The sequence below is a fragment of the Callorhinus ursinus genome, unplaced genomic scaffold (genome assembly GCF_003265705.2).
Source record: "Callorhinus ursinus isolate GAN/ISIS: 27379988/994484 unplaced genomic scaffold, GSC_fseal_2.0 scaffold12, whole genome shotgun sequence".
NCBI classification, from domain to species: Eukaryota; Metazoa; Chordata; class Mammalia; order Carnivora; family Otariidae; genus Callorhinus; species Callorhinus ursinus.
Genome location: NW_027397074.1, coordinates 77,617,601 through 77,635,539, shown reverse-complemented (window position 1 = coordinate 77,635,539; position 17,939 = coordinate 77,617,601). Strand labels below are relative to the sequence as shown.

The 17,939-nt window shown below is 42.7% G+C and overlaps 1 protein-coding gene across 8 annotated transcripts in view; it reads left to right on the top strand.

The window, feature by feature from the left end:
- Positions 1-15,104, top strand: part of SLC37A3 (solute carrier family 37 member 3) — a 48,393-nt gene extending 33,289 nt beyond the window's left edge. For 6 of the 8 annotated variants that reach the window (XM_025854741.2, XM_025854739.2, XM_073899275.1 and 3 more), the window contains 8 exons: positions 1-85; positions 816-994; positions 3,255-3,396; positions 5,211-5,312; positions 5,916-5,963; positions 7,196-7,347; positions 12,259-12,324; positions 13,700-15,104. In XM_025854741.2, the coding sequence (XP_025710526.1) occupies positions 1-85; positions 816-994; positions 3,255-3,396; positions 5,211-5,312; positions 5,916-5,963; positions 7,196-7,347; positions 12,259-12,324; positions 13,700-13,792 (867 nt within the window). In that variant the 3' untranslated portion in view covers positions 13,793-15,104. The other 2 variants (XM_073899277.1, XM_025854745.2) reach the window with 2 other exon arrangements.
- Positions 15,105-17,939: the final 2,835 nt, after the last annotated feature.

Sequence of the window (17,939 nt, the reverse complement as noted above, 5' to 3'; positions counted from 1 at the left end):
TATGCCTTTCTGGTGACAGCGGCTGTGCAGTTTGCTGGTGGGATCGTCATCTTCTTTGGACTCCTGGTGTCACCAGAAGAAATTGGTGAGGAGGAGCTGTCCCTTCTGTTCAACACGTCTTACTGTTATGGGCGAAGAGAAACCTGAGGCCAGCACGGCCGGTCTCTTGTTCCCTAGGAGAACTGTGAGCTCCTTTCAGGGGGTTGGAGGAGTGGTATTTGCTGTTTGTGTTCCGCGGACACCGGTTGGCTGACTGGGCGCAGCTGCAGACGTTTGAGGGGAGTGAGGCTCGCCTTTCTAGATTCAGGGAAAACTCTCCATTTGCAAATGAGCTTTGTAATTGAGACACTGACTGGAAATTAGCATGATCTATTTCTCATTTCACTTCTTCAGACAGATTTCTCTCCCTTCATAAAAGGAATTTAGTTGATACTTACCTGTGGTTACATACAAGCAAAACCACAGAAGCAAATAGATGTACAATTCCATCTTTTGCGTGTTATTGAAGAGACATGTTAGTTTAATTGTGTGTTATTAATGTTTTCTTAAATGTAATAGAGGTAGTATAATGTCGTTGAAAAAGCATTGCTTTGAATCTAGTTAGTAAAGTAGAATCAGAGTCCTGACTTTGCTGCTTATTAGCTATGTGACCTTAATCAACTTTGGTTGACTTTGGCCTTGAACCTTAGTTACTTCTTCTGTAAAGTGGAGATAAAAATAATCTCGACCCCATGAGTAATGATACATACAAAGCACCTTGCACAGTGCCAGGCATCCAGAAGGCACTCTATAAATCGTGGCTCTTACTGTTTTAGGTCTCCCAGGTATCGAGGCAGAAGAAAATTTCGAAGAAGACTCACACAGGCCATTGATTAATGGCGCTGAAAACGAAGACGAATATGAGCCTAATTATTCCATCCAAGAAGGCAGTACTGTTACCCAGGTCAAGGCAATAAGCTTTTATCAGGCCTGTTGTCTTCCTGGAGTTATACCGGTAAGGACTGTTCAGATCTCCTTACCACAACTCATGAGATATTATAGCTTGGATATTAGCTCTACCTGCGATAAAGCATCTTGAAGTGTTTAGCTTCTCCTTGATACCTTATTTTAGGAATACACGTTCAGAGGAATATTGTATAGTGCCCCTCAGCTTGTGTCTGGGGAGACCACGACTTGAAATTTTATCTGCGTTCTAATGCAGAGTTAGTGTTCCTTTTCTGTGAAGAGCCAGATAGTAAATGTGTTCAGCCTCGGGGAGGCCGGGGGGGAGGGGGGGGCGGGTCATACAGTCTCTACCACAGCTACTCACATCTGTAGAACACATGAAACCCTGGATGGTATGGAACAAAGGGGTGTGGGCAGGTTTGGCCCGTGAGCTCTAGTTTGCTGACCCTGACCCTGCATTCAAGTAAGAAGGCAAAATTAGTGTTCTTAAATACGTTCTTTTTGGCCTGTTGAAGTAGTATAGAATTATATGTGACCAAGAGGGGTTTTGAATGGTTCATTTAAGTCTGCCTTATTTGCCTGTATTATCATTCTAGAAAAAAATTGTTTGCCCTTTTATTAAAAGGTGCAGAACACAGTACTCCCAACAATATTTCTTGGTGATGCGTTCCAGTGTTTCCAAAACCTTTGCGGTCAGGAGAATTTACTAATGTCTGAACTAAGTCCCTTCTGCTGCAGTTTTTCTGTCTTGATGTTTGGGGCGTGCCCGCACGGGAGTGGAAGTTAGGAGGCCTAGGGTGTTGTCCAGCTCACCATTAAGCCTCTCTAGGGCCTGGGGTAAGTCGCGCAGCCCATCCCTGTGTCCTCGGTGCCTCCTTCCCATGGGGCAGAGAGTAACCCCGTCTGCCCCGGGGTCTCTAACGCTGAGCTCCTGGATTGTGAATAAGCACCTGGTTTTGTTCATTTTATTGTCTAATGGTGCTTTACAAATGTCACCCCTCAGCTGGCTTCAGAGTCTGCGTGCTTACTAGCCCCCTCTGCCTGTGCCCCCAGGCTGAGAGGACCGACATTTGCAGACAGACAGTGAAGTGTGAGTGAGAATGTAAGTGTACGTTGCCGCAGTTCTGTAGCCAAAAGACAATATATAAGCGGAATGCAAGGTCCTTGAGGCCTGTTCTTAGGCTAAAGATTAGTGATTTTTGAGTAGTTGTTAAAATAGTCTGCTGGTAATCACTTCCTTTCTGGGACAGACCTTACATCTGTTGTGACTAAATATGAAACTCTTGCTACTCCTTTGTATTTCACAAGCAATTGTTCCCTGACTCGGGCAGGGATGCAGAGAAAACGGAGTTAACTTAATTCCTTTGTCCCTGGAGCAGGCTGTCTGGACAAAATGCCCTCATGATTGGGACTCAGCTCTCTAGGGGGCGGCCGTTGCCCTGCCAGGGAAGCTGTTTTACAACAAGTGATACCTAGGCAGTAACTGGCCGCTCCCGGGAAAAGAATATACTCTCCAGACACCCTTTGAAGTCAGCCTCTCTGTTCCTCCCCCTTTTTCCTTTGATGCTAAATGTCAGGAGTCCCTGGTAATAACGTGTTGAATATAGGAGTCTTAGCACCACTGCCACTTTTAGTCCTCCAAGCAGAGCCACAAGGCCCAGGATGGTCATGCTCTTTGATTTCTGACTCAGCAAAGATACTTTTTGCTTTTCCACTGGATGTTGGAATACAAGGCTTTTGGAAACCATAATGTGAAAGTAGTTCTAAAGTCGCTGCTTTTCTTAGACCTTGGAACTATAGTTTCGTCACATTGCTCTCCAATGTTCATGATGGTAACTTTGCAGGAAGTAGAAGAACCAAAAAAGGTGGGGCTGCTTGGAATAAAAGCTGTGATGTTTACTGGATTTCTTTGCTTGTGGTTAATGATAGTTAGTGGTACGAATACCTTTTATCTTTGTCTAAATAAAGAAACATGAGTGTATGCTCTGCCTTTGAGGTTCAAAACACTGCTTTGCTTCTACCGGGGAACTGAAAGGAGAAGAAACTGGGGACAATTAAGAAATAGTCATGTGTATTTTTATTCCAGAGGCCTGCTGCACATGCCTTTCTGGAAGCTAATGGGGATAATAAAGAGAAGTGGGAGACTAGCTGAATTCAGGCAAATGGGAATTTATAGAAGTGTGTAATTTTAAAATCAGGTACTATTCTTCCCAGACCCCTGTGTATGGTTTTGGTTTTGAATTACATTAAGAATTGTGGTCCTTCTGTGTTGTTTGTTCCTCATCGAAAGTCGAATGTTTTTCTTGTAGTACTCACTGGCCTACGCCTGCTTGAAGTTAGTAAATTACTCCTTCTTCTTCTGGTTGCCCTTTTATCTGAGTAACAACTTTGGATGGAAGGAGGCTGAAGCTGACAAGTTGTCCATTTGGTACGATGTTGGAGGAATTATAGGTAATGCCAAGTGATCTTTTTCTATGAAGAGAGTTAGTCACTGGTAATATTTTACTGGGTTATGAAATCTGACATCGTTTAAAGTTTTGTTACTTAGTCCACAGCCATTTTTCCTAAACCGTCCTACCAGGAAACAGCTAAAGTCTTAAAAAAAAAAAAAGAATCCGTGGAAAGGAAGAGCCAGCCCACGGCAGCCCTGTGATTTATAGGGCTCTTTTTTTCTCGGTTCTTTGTTTATGGATCAGTTCTTTTGTGTTGGGAAGCACAGGGATGTTTCCCTCTGCCATCTCTTTAAATGTAACCCTTTCGCACACTTTCAGTGATATCTTAGATCTAAAGCTAATTGTATGCCAGAGATCCAAGTTAGAATGTGAATGTGTTCATTTTATCTACTTCCCAACTTCCCTACCACCCACAGTCAAAGAAGGGAAAATACTAGCTTAGTGTATAGATTTTGTCAGATCCTAGAGGTAGGAATAATAGTGGGTATTAATTTCTGTGAGTATTTTGCAACTGTTCCACTGCACACAGCAGATTTTAATAGTGACTTTTTGCTATGGCTGGAAGCATAAACAAGTACCTAAGAAACTCTAAAATAAGACCGTTGTACAGAGTGCATTTTATTGGGTGTTACCTATAGGGCTATGGCAAAATCATAACATCCTTTCTGTAATGTTTGGATTTAGAACTGTGCTAAGGCTAAGCTGCCCTGAGCACCTGAGAGCAGTGAGTCCTCAGGTGATACGCTGTTACTGTACTTGACCTTGTCTGCCCTTATTCTTAGATACAGAGCCAAAGGTGAGGCTGCCACTGTTAGACCTGACCATACTTCTGGGTCCTGCTGTCCAATGAGGATGTACCAGATGTCCCATAGCCCCTATTGCTCAAAATGTGGCTGCATCTAAATGTGACCTTGTTGCTTAAAGGATTCACATTACCTCTTTCTAAAGATCCTGACCTGTTCATTATCACCAAATCATAATCACTGCATTTAATTTTAGTGAACATTTATTGGCCTCCACTAACAGCCTGTGAGGCATGGTCTTTAATGAATCATCTTTTAAAATAAAAAGCAGAGGGGTGCCTGGGTGGCTTAGTCCGTTAGGCGTTCGACTCTTGATTTTGGCTCAGGTCATGATCTCAGAGTCGTGAGATTGAGCCCCCGTGTTGGGCCCTGTGCTGAACATGGAGCCTGCTTAAGATTCTCTCCCTCTGGGGCGCTTGGGTGGCTCAGTCGATTAAGCATCTGCCTTTGGCTCAGGTCATGATCTCAGGGTCCTGGGATCGAGCTTCTGTATGGGGCTTCCTGCTCAGCAGGGAGCCTGCTTCTCCTTCTCCCTCTTCCACCCCCCTGCTTGTGCTCTCTCTCTTTGTCAAATAAATAAATAAAATCGTAAAAAAAAAAAAAATCCCTCTGCTCCTGCACATGCACGGGCTCTCTCTCTAAAATAAAATAAAATAAAATAAAATAAAATAAAATAAAATAAAAAGCAGAAAAATCAGGAAAAGCCTGGTTTGAGAAGTGAGAACAGCAAGGGACAGTGGGTGGTTTTGATGATTTTTTTCCTTTTTCCTTATTTTGCTGTGTGATTCATGGTGTCCTGTTCCTATCAGCCTTCATGGCCATTAACAGTCAGGTAATCTTCCTTAAAGGAAGCTGTGGAGGAAGCTTGTTTGGGAGAGTCAGCTATCTTTTTGGGTAGACCAGTGTCAGGATCCTGCTAGCAGGGAGAGAGTACGTGGAGAACAAGCTTCAGATAAACTGAGCTAAATCATAAACAATTTTGCTTGTCATGCGCTCTTGGTACTTGCAGGTGGGACTTTGCAAGGTTTCATCTCGGACATATTACAGAAGAGAGCACCAGTTTTAGCTCTCAGTCTGCTTCTGGCTGTTGGGTCCCTCGTTGGATATAGCCGTGAGTATTCCCTTGCAACTGAATTATTTTTCTGATCTCTCAGGACTAAGGCATTTGCCATGAGTCAGTGATCAGCCCCGGAGAGATGCTTGAGACCAGCTACAAAGGTTGATACGAGACCTTTGTATTGTCCTGTAAATGCCTGGTAAAAGTATCATCACGTAGTTTTATTTGTGTTGGGGAGGAAACTGGCATCTCTCCTGCTTTGTTGGTTTGTTTAAAAGCTTGTTTGGGAGTGTATCTGCTTTGTTTGAGGGTAGGCTCCAGAGGGCCAGCATTAGAGCCAATAAAACAATAAAAGGGAAAGGGTTTCAAAAGAGGAAAGATGGTAATTAGTAGGTTTGGTATATGTCCCTTAAGATGCTGCTGAGATGGGAGTAGAGTTTTTCTTCAGCTTTTAGAAGTCTCATTAGCTTGAGCACCAGCCAGAGGCAGACATTACAAATAAAAGTTGGAGTAGGCGGTGAAAGAGTTGTATCCCTTTGTTGTCTCTGGGAGTGATCTGTGAGGTCACTGAGATCCAGATCTTTCTGTGCTGTTCAGTGGGGGCCGATGCCATCTGCTTTTAAAGTCAGCATGCTGTTTCTGCGTCTTTTCTCATAGGTTCTCCGAACGATAAGTCCATTAATGCACTTCTGATGGCGGTTACAGGTATGTGGTGTGGCTCCATTTTACTATACTGTTACTGCTCCGCTGTAAATAGAAAGGAAGAAAGGGAAACCATTTGCTCCCTTGGTTTGAGTAATACTAAAACCTTCATTATAAAGAGCTCCGATGGTAAAAGGAAAGCTGCCTACTTCAGATTCAGATTCCGTTTCTCTGCTATCAAGTGACTTCTTCAGTCCTGTTGTTACGGAAGCAGTCCCCTTGGACAGAGATTTTTCTAAAATGTTTGATTGCTTCCTCAGCTTCCCTTATTACTTCTGGAGGTGGTTTAGGAAGACGCCACATTGGAAACCAATTCACCAGCTTTCAAAAAGGTTTCCTGGGGCGCCTGGATGGCTTGTTCGTTGGGCGTCTGCCTTAGGCTCAGGCCATGATCCCAGGGTCCTGGGATCCTGGGATCAAGCCCCACATTGGGCTCCCTGCTCAGCGGCAACCCTGCTTCTCCCTCTCCCACTCCCCCTGCTTGTGTTCCCTCTCTTGCTGTGTGTCTCTCTGTCAAATAAATAAAATCTTAAAAAAAAAAAAAGGTTTTCCAACTATGTTGGAATTGGTCAGTATTTCTCCATGTGAGCACCAGATGAAACAGTTAAGTGTAATTAGGGACCACGGTATAGAAAGATTATTTTTAAACTTTAGATCCTACTCAGGTTAGTGAGAGCTGCTCATGATACGTGACATGGAACTCATTCTACCCAAGTGAACGGAGTCACGTGGGCCAATTCCTGCTCAGTCCTCAGACAGCCTCGTGGGGAGCAGTGGCTGATAGAACCGTCTGTCAGATGACAGAGCCTTTTCTCTTCTCTCTTTTTTTTCAATGTGTGTGGTTGAATTTGGATAGTCAGATACTCAGTTGATACAACTCTACCACAGTAGAAGTTGACAGCAAGTGTAATTAGTAATTAGTTATTGATGAATGCAGTCCTTACAGGATTAGAAAGGCTGTATATTCACTGTATTTTCTGTATCTTTGGTTTTTATAAAATATACCAGGGTATCATATAATTCAAGTAGGGCTTTCAGAAAAGTGGATGCTAACTAGTTTGAAGATGACATGATCTGGAAGAGTTTTCATCTTTACTGTTTTTTTCCTCCCCCTTTTGCTGTTTCTCTCCAACATATTGATTAAAAGGTTGGGATAAGAGTTGTCTTGTCCAGTAGATTTCTAGCGGTGTGATGAATAATGTTTTAATGAGAACCTGTTTTGTTTATGACTTCAGGATTTTTTATTGGTGGACCTTCTAACATGATTAGCTCTGCTATTTCTGCGGACCTGGGTCGCCAAGAGTTGATCCAAGGGAGCAGTGAGGCTTTGGCGACCGTCACAGGAATTGTTGATGGAACTGGAAGCATTGGAGCTGCGGTGGGCCAGGTGAGGGGAACAAGAGAGGGCTTGAAATTGAGTGGTGAGTAGTCTCTCGGTGGTGGGAGAATTTACACCTGCCCTCTGGGCCACAGTAGGTGGCACTCTCGTTCTGCGTAATATACTTTTCTGTAAGCCTTAGGTTTCTAATCTTCTTTGAGGTCAGCTAACGGGACCTAATGTGGAAGGTCCCTCTACATTTTTTTAGTTTCTTCTTCCCACTTTTATTTCCAGATTCTTCCCGTCTGGAAATAAGCTGACATCTCATAAGACAGATCCTCAGTCCCAGTTTGCTACTCCCTTCTACGCAGCCTGAACTTGGCACTCCGAGGGGCCGTGAGGCACATGCTTCTCATTATCCCCCACCTGGCATGCACACCCTATCTCCTCTCTCATACCAGACACACAAGTTCTTCTCATGGATCTCTACCAGAAATTGCCACGGATTCGGCAGCTGCTCGGAGTCACTTTCTCTGCTTCCAATGACTGTGTCTCAAAGGGAGATTCATAAATGTCTTGTGTCAGAATCATCTGGGTTATTCATTAAAGTATGGAACACTGAGCTTACTGCAGGCTTGCTGAATTAGAACCTGGAGATCTGTGTTTCAACAAGCCTTCCTGGTGATTCTTATCCACTCTAAACTTGAGATTGTCTAGGCTAAGATTGGGCTACAGTAAGTAGTCAGAACTACTCAAAGGCTTAAATTCAGCCTTCTCTTCCTTGGGACAGTTGCGACTCATGCCTCTTCTAGGGTATACCTTTCCAGGTCATTGAGGGCTAATTTTGCAAAAAGAAGGATCAGAGAATCATCTGCATAGATAAAATAGATGAAACTTTGGAAGTTAATGAGATGTTTAATGGGCAAAGAAAATAGAGGCAAAACCTCAGGGGTTGCCCAGTGGTCAAAGACATAGGAAGTCAGCAGTGCCGTGTAGGCAAGGGGAGGTGCTAGTCAGTGAGATCAGAGGTGTAGAGGGGCCAGAGAAGGAGAATGGAAGAAAAAAGTCTCTTAGTTTCGACACTCAGGTCATTACCGGCCTTGAATATTGCTGTTTTGCTTGCTCTGTGGGGATAGATCACCAATGTCTGATTGCTGGTGGTTAACGAGAGAGCAAGTATTGAGGAAAATAAGCCATCTTCATGCTTATCACTACCCAGCCATATGTTATATATTTATTTGTTATTGTGTCCCATGGTAGCCCCAGTACATAGGACGGTGTCTGGCACACAGTAGTTGTGCTCATATCTGTTGAGTGGCTCTAGAATGAATGGTTGATAGGGTTGATATATCAAGCTTAGCGTACTTGATTATGAGACTGAAGAGGGAAAAAAAAAAACCTAGCAAAAGTAGGAGAAATGTGCTTACTTGATTGTGTGCTGGAGTAGGAACCAAAAATGCTGTTGGCTACCAGTTCAGAGGTCTTTATATAAAGGGTAAGGGGTGATTGTATTGGGCATCCTTTTCTGATATCACTGTATTCTCAGTAGTCGTTTCTCCCTGATGTTTTTTTCATTAATCAAATGGGTGGGTTATATAATGAGCATTTCAAGGAATTTAGTTGTTGTTGTTGTTTAAGATTTTTATTTATTTGAGAGAGAGAGAGAGCATGAGAAAGGGGAGGGTCAGAGGGAGAAGCAGACTCCTCGCTGAATGGGGAGCCTGATGCAGGACTCCATCCCAGGACCCTGGGATCATGGCCTGAGCTGAAGGCAGACACTCAACCGACTGAGCCACCCAGGCGTCCCTCAAGGAGTTTATTTGTATTTGGAATGTCTCACCTGCCAGTATTTGGATCCCTAACTATGAACTTGGGTCAGCATTAGGCTCACTTTGGTGGTTGGGGAAACGGGATCCGGAGTAAATCATTGTTAGCTTTATTCATTCCTCTTCATATTGATTTTTGACTAATTTCCCATTGCGTGGGGTATGAGATTCCAAACTCTATGACTTAATATTAGAAACTTGATGAGCCTTGTCCCGGCTCTCCTGATTTACCCTGAACAGCTTTTTTCCCCACCTTCCCTTGACTTCACAAGAAAAATGTTTGTTTCTCTCTTGGTTTCCATAGCGGTTGATGCCTACCTCTAATAGAGTGCTTGTCACGGTGCATCGCATTTACTGGTATATCTGTGCCAGACTCTGCATTTCCTTGAGAACAGGAACTGTTTCCTTGATCTTTGTGGTCCCAATGGCTTAGTATGTTTTTGACACATAGTAGGGTCTCAGTAAGATTAAATTGTGGTATCTATCCAAGGAAAATGAGAACAAATGTCCACATAAACACTTGAACACATACATGTTCATAGCTGGATTACTCATAACAGCTAAAAAGTAGAAAAAACCCAGATGTCCATCGACTGAGGAACAGATAAACAGAATGTGTGTATTCATATGATGCAGTAGTATTTGGCATTTGAAGAGGGTATCTGGCACTTAAAAGTGGATAGATGTTACGTGGACGCACCTGAAAAATAGTATGTAAGTGAAAGAAGCCAGTTACAAAAGACCATGTACTTAAATGATTTCATTCATATGAGATATCCAAAATGGGCAAGTCTATAGGGAAAGAAATTAGATTAGTGGTTGCCTGGGGTCAGGTGGATCTACAGAGTGACTGTTGATGGGTAGAACATTTCTTTTGGTAGGGGGTGATAGAAATGGTCTAAAATTACATTATGGTAAAAGTTGCACAATTCTGTAAATATTGAGTTGTATACTTTAAATGGGTGAATTTTATGTTATATAAATTGTATGTCAATAAAACTGTTTAAAAGAAAGATAAAGTGGCAGAAAGACTTGGGAGCGCTGCTGTGAGCCCTTTAACCGGTGACTAGACCTTTGCTTTTTTGCTTTCCATTATGTAATCTAGGCTACATCACTCACTCATTTTGCTTTAATTTTTTTCTGCTTATAAGTTTCACTGGTAGTGTGTGATGGAAGAACATGGGTAAACTCTCACATCTGTGGTCAGTTGATTTTTTTTTTAAAGATTTTATTTATTTACTTGACAGAGGGAGAGAGACAGAGCACAGCAGAGGGAGTGGCAGGCAGAGGGAGTGGCAGGCAGAGGGAGAGGGAGAAGCAGGCTTCCCACTGAGCGGAGAGCCCAACACAGGGCTCCATCCCAGGACCCTAGGATCATGACCTCAGCCGAAGGCAGATGCTTCACCAACTGAGCCACCCAGGCGCCCTGGTCAGTTGATTTTTGACAAAGGTGCCAAGACTATTCAATGGGGAAAGAATGGTTTCCTCACCAGATCATGCTGGGGAAGCTGGATATACACACACGCAGGATGAAGGTGGACCCCTTGCCTTACAGCGTAGACAAAAATTGACGCAAAATGGATCAAAACCTAACTTTAAGAACTAAAACTATAAAAACTCTTAGAAGAAATTATAGGGATAAATCTTCATGACAAATATATGCAAATGGCCAATAAACACCTGTAAAGATTCTCAACATCCTTAGTTATTAGGGAAATGCAAACCAAAACCTCAGTGAGATACCACTTCACACCTATTAGGATGGCTATCACTTTACAAACAACAACAGAAAAGAACAAGTAGTTATGAGGATCTGGGGGAAGTGGATCTCTTACATTGCTGGTGGGAATGTAAACTGGTGCAGCTGCTGTGGAAAATGCTTTGGTGGGTCCTCAAAAAGTTAAACATGGAATTACCATGTGACCCCGCAGTTCCATTCCTAGGAATATACCTTAAAGAACTGAAAACAGGACTCATACATATATATACCAGTGTTCCCAGCAGCGTTATTCATAATAACCAAAAGGCTGAAACAAACCAAATGTTCAGCAGCTGATGACAGGACAGACAAAAGGTGGCATGTCCACAGCGTGGAATATTATCCAGCCATAGAAAGGGATGCTATTCCAACATGTGCCGCAGCCTTGAAGACAGTACACTGAGTGAGGTAAGCCAGGCCCAAAGGGACAAACATTGTGTGACTCCACTGAGCATGAAATCTCTAGAACAGGCAAATTCTCCTAGGTTACCGGGGGCTGGGAAGAGGGAGTGGTGGGGAGTTATTGCTTAATGGATGCAGCCTTAGTGTTTAGGGTGATGAAAAATTTTGGGAATAGATAGTGGTGATAGTGGTACAACACTGTGAATGTACATAATGCCTCTGAATTGTACACTTAAAAATGGTTAAAATGGCCAATTTTATATATATTTTATCATAATAGAAAAAGAAAATGGGTTAAATGCTATTAGATTCTTTTCGGTGATTGAAATAAAGTAAAAGAATTTGTTGTAGAATGTTAAAGCCGTATAGAAATCCTCTGAGTCTAAATAACACCATTGAAAAGTGGGCAACATGCTTAAAAGACAAACTGTTTTTAAAAGCATCAATTAGGGGCGCCTGGCGTTAAGCGTCTGCCTTCGGCTCAGGTCATGGCCCTGGGGTCCTGGGATCGAGCCCCGCATCGGGCTCCCTGCTCGGCGGGAAGCCTGCTTCTCCTCCCTCTCCCACCCCCCCTGCTTGTGTTCCCTGTCTCGCTGCGTCTCTCTCTGTCAAATAAATAAATAAAATCTTGAAAAAAAAAAAAGAAAAAAGCATCAATTATACTACCTTTCATTGGAAGAAAGAAGGATTAAACAGAAATGGCTTGAGGATGTTCATCTTCCTCTCTTATTAGCAAAGTGAATAAAAATAAACCTTAAAGTCCTGTCATCTCTTCTGCAGTGTTTGTACTTGGACTCTGCCAGCTTACAAGAGGAAGGCCAGATATCTTTTAAGTAGGAACATGCACGTGAAAGCTTTGCAAACTGAAAACCATTCTACAAATCCTAACTCCCTTCTCATTTTCTGGAAGAGCTGTGTTTAATCTACCTTTCAGCTACTTCGTTTGATTAATTTATAAAGGATTATATTGTAATTTCTTTTTCTCCCTTGTAGTATTTAGTGTCTTTGATCCAGGACAATCTGGGATGGATGTGGGTGTTCTACTTTTTCATTCTCATGGTAAGTGAGCGTGTGCCTTTTTTAACTCCTGGTTTTTCTTATGAATTTAGTTCAAAGCATTTAGTTAGATCACTTTTTAAATCAGCACAATTGCTGATTGCTCTTGATGACCCTTTTGTGAAAAGGAACATGTCATGAGTCTAAAAGATACGTTCTTTTTTTCAAGGTGGGAACGGGTTTTTAGTTTGCCCTTGACCTGAGCCTAATGAGTATTGTCATTTATAATTCTAGAAAAAGTGGTGAGAGACTTACTGAAAGTATTACTCGGTGTACTCTTCTGGGGTACTCTCTAGCTGCTAGATATAATTTGGGAATTCTGAAGGAAATTACAGCATACACCAAGCAACATCGGGCTCAAAAAGAAGCATTGCTATAATTAACACTGTGGTATGTAGGTTCTAAAATGAAGAGAGTCTCTTGAGAAAATATTTGTCATGCCTTTAACATTCTTGGCTAGAATTGTGTACTTTCTGGGAAATAGCCAATTCAGAGCAAGGCCTTATACTTTTAAAATGTTGCTCTCTGTTGAATAAGTATGTGACCTCCCCTCCTACATTATTGGTGAGATGGTACTCAAGATAGGTCTACTTGAGAGAGTCTGGTGACAGCTTCATCCACGAGGGGATGCATTTTGTATCCCATCCCTAAATCTAGTACATCCTAATTGGAGACAGCCTCAAGCACCCCAAGTCCAGCCATGGTCCTCCAGCCTTGTCCAAGGAGCCCAGGAGTTCAGCGCCCGAATTCCCTGGAGCTGCCTTAAGGCTATGTATTCTGCTATCACAAAGGATGCTGCTTCTGCCTAACTGCCTTCCAGCTTCTAAAGACTGGGCCATATGTCTCTGTGTTCCTATTCTGACATCTGTGCTAAATAGAGGGAAATGTCTCCTGATGAACCTGCTGTGTGATCATACAAGAAATTGTACTAGAAAGAAAACTGGATCTATTATGAGAAGCACTCTTTTTAAAGTGAGCTCCAGGGGCGCCTGGCTGGCTCAGTCAGAGCATGTCACTCTTGGTCCTGGGGTCATGAGTTTGAGCCCCACATTGGGTGCAGAGATTACTTAAACAAATAAAAAATAAATAAAAATAAATAAAGTGAGCTCTAGTACCAATTTTTTGCTCTACCTATGGCAAATTATTTAATTTTGTGTACCTTAGTTCTTTTTCTGGAGACTATGTAACATTAAGTTTTTTAAAAAAAATACCTTGATTTTCAAAATTGTTTTCTAATTCATTAGAAAAGATCGAGTCATCTTTGTACGAAGTCGAAATGAATGCAGTAGTCCACGTTCATTATTACGTTCAAAACCTGATGCTCTAACAGAGTTAATTAAATTGTCAGTGCATATTTAATGCTTTTTTCTCTTCACAGACAAGTTGTACAATTTTATTTATCTCGCCATTAATAGTGAGGGAAATCTGCTATCTTATGCAAAGGCGACAAGCTCATATATTGAGTGAGTGAGTGTTGCCAGAAGAGAAGAAGAGAAGAGAAGAACAATGGAAGACACGTCAGGACTATTATTTCTTCTGATTCACCCTCTTGGGGGTTGTCTTAAGAGCTCCAACAAAACCTCAGATTGTCAAGCCTCTTTCAACAATGTCAGCCACTTGAGATGCTGACCAGTGGTGAAGGCTGGGCTGTTTTTCTGCACTACGTGAGTTATTGTGGATGATTTTCTTTGTTGCTTCATAAATGTACTGAATGGCCTGTGAGTCTGCCAACCTCTTTATTTGGCCCGTTGAGATTTACCCTTTTAACCTGAAATACTGTCTTGGACTTGGACCCTAATTCTCCAGCCTGGACAGTTGAGTGGCCACGAGACGGTTGCACATGGTTTGCATCAATGATGGGCTCATTGGATCATTGGATTTTGCTTTGATAATGAGTTTGCCGAGAGCGGCTCATCTTTGAAGCCTCAAATCCTGGTAGAGTGCTCAAGCTGGATCAAGCATAAGCCTGCCTTGGACAAAGAATCCCTTTGTTAACTGTGGTGGGAAAAATCACACTACATGGTGACTGGCTCAGGCACTCTGTATCTGATTTAAAGTTAATCAGCTCCAGAAGCAGAAATGCCTTCAAATTATTGTCAGCTTGTTCTCTTCTCTCTTCGTTCGCAATTAACTTCGACTCCTGGAAGTACTCAGTCTTCCGTTCAAGGACCATAAGGTACATCATCAGTTGTCATGCACATTCCAAGGGGTAGCTCACAACCGAAGTACTCAACCCCAGATTTGCTCTCTGGGAACATTAGGATCCACTAGGACGCTAATCTGCTTAGCCCTGTTTTCAGAGAATTGATCTTTCTCACAACCGGGTTCCTTGAGTTACCTCAGCAGAAGACTAGAATTAGAGACAGAGGAAACACCTTTTGTCCTAGTACGGGTTAAGTATGTGACCTTGAATCACATTAATGGGTTACCAGGGCCTGGGGACTAGGTGTCTATTCTTTAGAAGTTTGTAGCATGTATGTCTTCAAGGCTGTGAATTCTATACTAATTATCCCAACATTTTTAGGTCATTCTGTATATGTATTTTAAATTATGGACACGAACTAGCGGGAAAATGTGCAATTTGGAGGGCTGCCTAATTTGTGTTGGGTTAGGGAATATTTTTCAGCTTCTTGCTTTATACTCTAAAATGTGGTGTGTAAATTTATGAACTTGTTAATGTTATTTAATCAAGGAGATTTCCAATCAGTTAATTCCTCATTACTGACAAAAAAAGGGAAAATATGAAACACAGGAAGGGAAAATAAACTGACTTTTATAGTAAATACCTGTCCCTCTGGTTATTTAAATATATACTCTGACTTCCTTGTTCTAGAACGTGGTTCATGCCTTATAATTTCCTGGGGTTGACCATTTACTGACCCTATGGTGCACCTGATTGTACAGATAGCTTCTCCCTCATGGCCCCATCTCTATTATGTTCTGTGAACACCTTCCCTTCTCCTTTGTGTGAGATTGTGCTAAGTTTGGATGAGTGCCTGGTTGTAATTTAAGAATTGTCTATAGGTGAATGCCATTTTTTATTATTTAACCTCCTTCTGACATTTGGCTGAGAGTTTCCTCTCTGCCCACATCATCAATATGGTAGCATTTTTGTGTCCTGACACCAACATTGTTTTCTTATCCTGTTTATTTTTATTTTTTACCCTATTTACACTTAGCTGGGTGAGTGTTCCCCTGACCTCTCTCTAGCCCCCAAGCAGTATCTGAAGTGAAATTATAAATAGATAAGTGCTCAGCCCTGAGTGAAAGGATATATTTCATGATGGATTTATTTCCTTATTGTTCTAGTTCTGGCAGGCTACATAGGAATCAGCTTTAAGGAACTCCTAACTTCACTTTCTTATTAATTTCTTGTCCCTTGACGAAAAGGCCATAGGGAAAGCTAATTTGGAGATGACAGCTTCTCTGACAGCTACATCTGGGATGCTCACAATGTTGAGGAAAACCACTGGCTTGCCCTTTCTGGTCACGCTGTGTTTTCTTCTCTCCTTCAGTCTAGTTTCAAAGGAAGAAAGTCCCCTCCCCACTCCTGCTTATTCTGTTCCTTCCTGCTTCCCAGAAGACCAGAGTCCCAGAGTCAACGTTCACACAAGAAATGCATCGTGAAGTTGATGGAGGATGCAGGACGCTCTCGTGCATTTCCTCCCTCCCCTCTTTAAAACCTCCAGAAGTCTTCCCTGCTTCTCCCATAAGTAACTGATAAAGCCTTTTCCTATCCCTCCGAGTTCTGCCGACTCCTGTTTTTCTTTGCACAACCAAACCCTTTTGAGTTCCTGGAGACCTCTGCTGCCTTTCCGGGTAGCCTGCTAACTTCCTCCTCAGCGAGGTAACGAACTGTGTATCTGCTTGCCCGGGACAGTCCCAGTTTATTCTTGTTGTTCTGACGTAATTATCGGCAGCACCTCCCTTCTCTACACACGCCCCGGTTTGCACACCTCATCCTTACCCTCTGACCTCTTTCCTCACCCTACAGAAACCGCACATCTGAAGACCGTTGAATTGGGAGATCTTTTTCTCTCATTTCTTATCTTATTTCCTCTCTTGTGCTGGACACTGGTAACCACACCGTCTTCCCCAGGACTTTCCCCCCTGGCTCCTATAGCATTTTAATTTATTGACTCTCCTGACTTCCTTTCCCCTTTACTGGGTTCTCTTCTCTGTTCACCCGCTGGTAGTTTCTTTTCTACAATAAACTTTCCCGGATGAGCTGTTCTTCTCATCTACCAGTAGCTCTTGTGAATACTGGGTGAATAAGAAACCACTAAAGAGGTGTATGGCATCAGTGTGTTAAATACTATCTGGTGTATAGTGAAGAGCAAGTCTCAAGGGAAATGGACTCAAGTCCTATAACCTCAACCCCCTTGTCTCGTCCCCACACAGACCACTGCCAATTGCCTACATGAATGGTTTTCAAGGTTTTTAAGTCATAAACCCTTTTGAGAATCTGAAAGTTATTTACCCTCTCCCTAAATCAAAACACATGAATGAATATTCAAAATTTGTTACAGGTAGTGTTCATGGGCCAAAACTTGAAGCCCTTCCCTGGACCACAAAGTTAGAAACCCTGGTGCAGAGAACCAAGTGCCACCTGGCATGAGGTTTTCCACAGTCTGGTTTCAAGCTGATTGGTTTCTTTACTGATTGCCCCTCTACACGAACCTTCTACAAAATCAGGCGGGTTGGCTTATCGTTTGCTACCAATGGCAGTTGTGTTTTCCTATCTTCTTGTCTTTTTTTAAGGAGGCACCTGTATTTAAATGTTTTTAAAGTTTTTAAAAAACTGTGATTAAAATACAGATAGCATTTACCATCTTAACCATTTTAAGCATATAGTTCGGTAGTGTTCCGCGTATTCCTGTTGGTGTGCATACCTTCTTGTCTGTAATATCCCTTTTTTAACTCTCAGCCTTGTGAATCTCATCTTTCCTCCCAGGCTTGGCCAGCACCGGCGAGTCCAAGAAACCTTTTCCAACGAGCCTGACTAGCATCCACTGTCTCGCCTTCCTTGGCTAGGAATAGCAGTATTACTTACTTGGTGCTTAGCTGTTTCTGTCTTAGCTATTTTTTACATCTAACTCCCCAAGGAGATTGTTGCTCTTTTTCTCCAATTTCCTGCATGGTTGGTGCTGAGTAAATGTTGATCATGTTGGAAAAGGTAGAAGGAAAATGAGAGAGTGGAGGGTAGGCAAAGCGGGCTGTGGGTCCCTGACCCTGCCAAAGGCCCTTCCCCTTGCTTTATGTACAGTAGCACCTCCTGCACTAGTGGCCAGGTTAGGAGGCTGGCTGGCCTAGGGTGCATTGTCCTCTCCTCAGGCTCCTTGGGAGACCTGTCAGCTCTCCCAGAGGCTAAGCAATGGTGAACAGTGAGCTTTTTGCTCTAGCGCAGATCCCATGCTGTTCAAGCCGATGTTTGTATTTCCTGCTGCGTGATTTTACCTGGACTGTCCTGCTTCCGCTGCCGTTCCGATGCTTTTTATCCGTCTCAGCCCCTGGTGTCCTGCCTCCGGAGCTTTTCCTGATGACACTGCTCCTGATGCTCTTTCTCTTCTTTAAACTTCCAGAGCTGTTATTTGTAGACCACACAGCCTGCCCCAGGC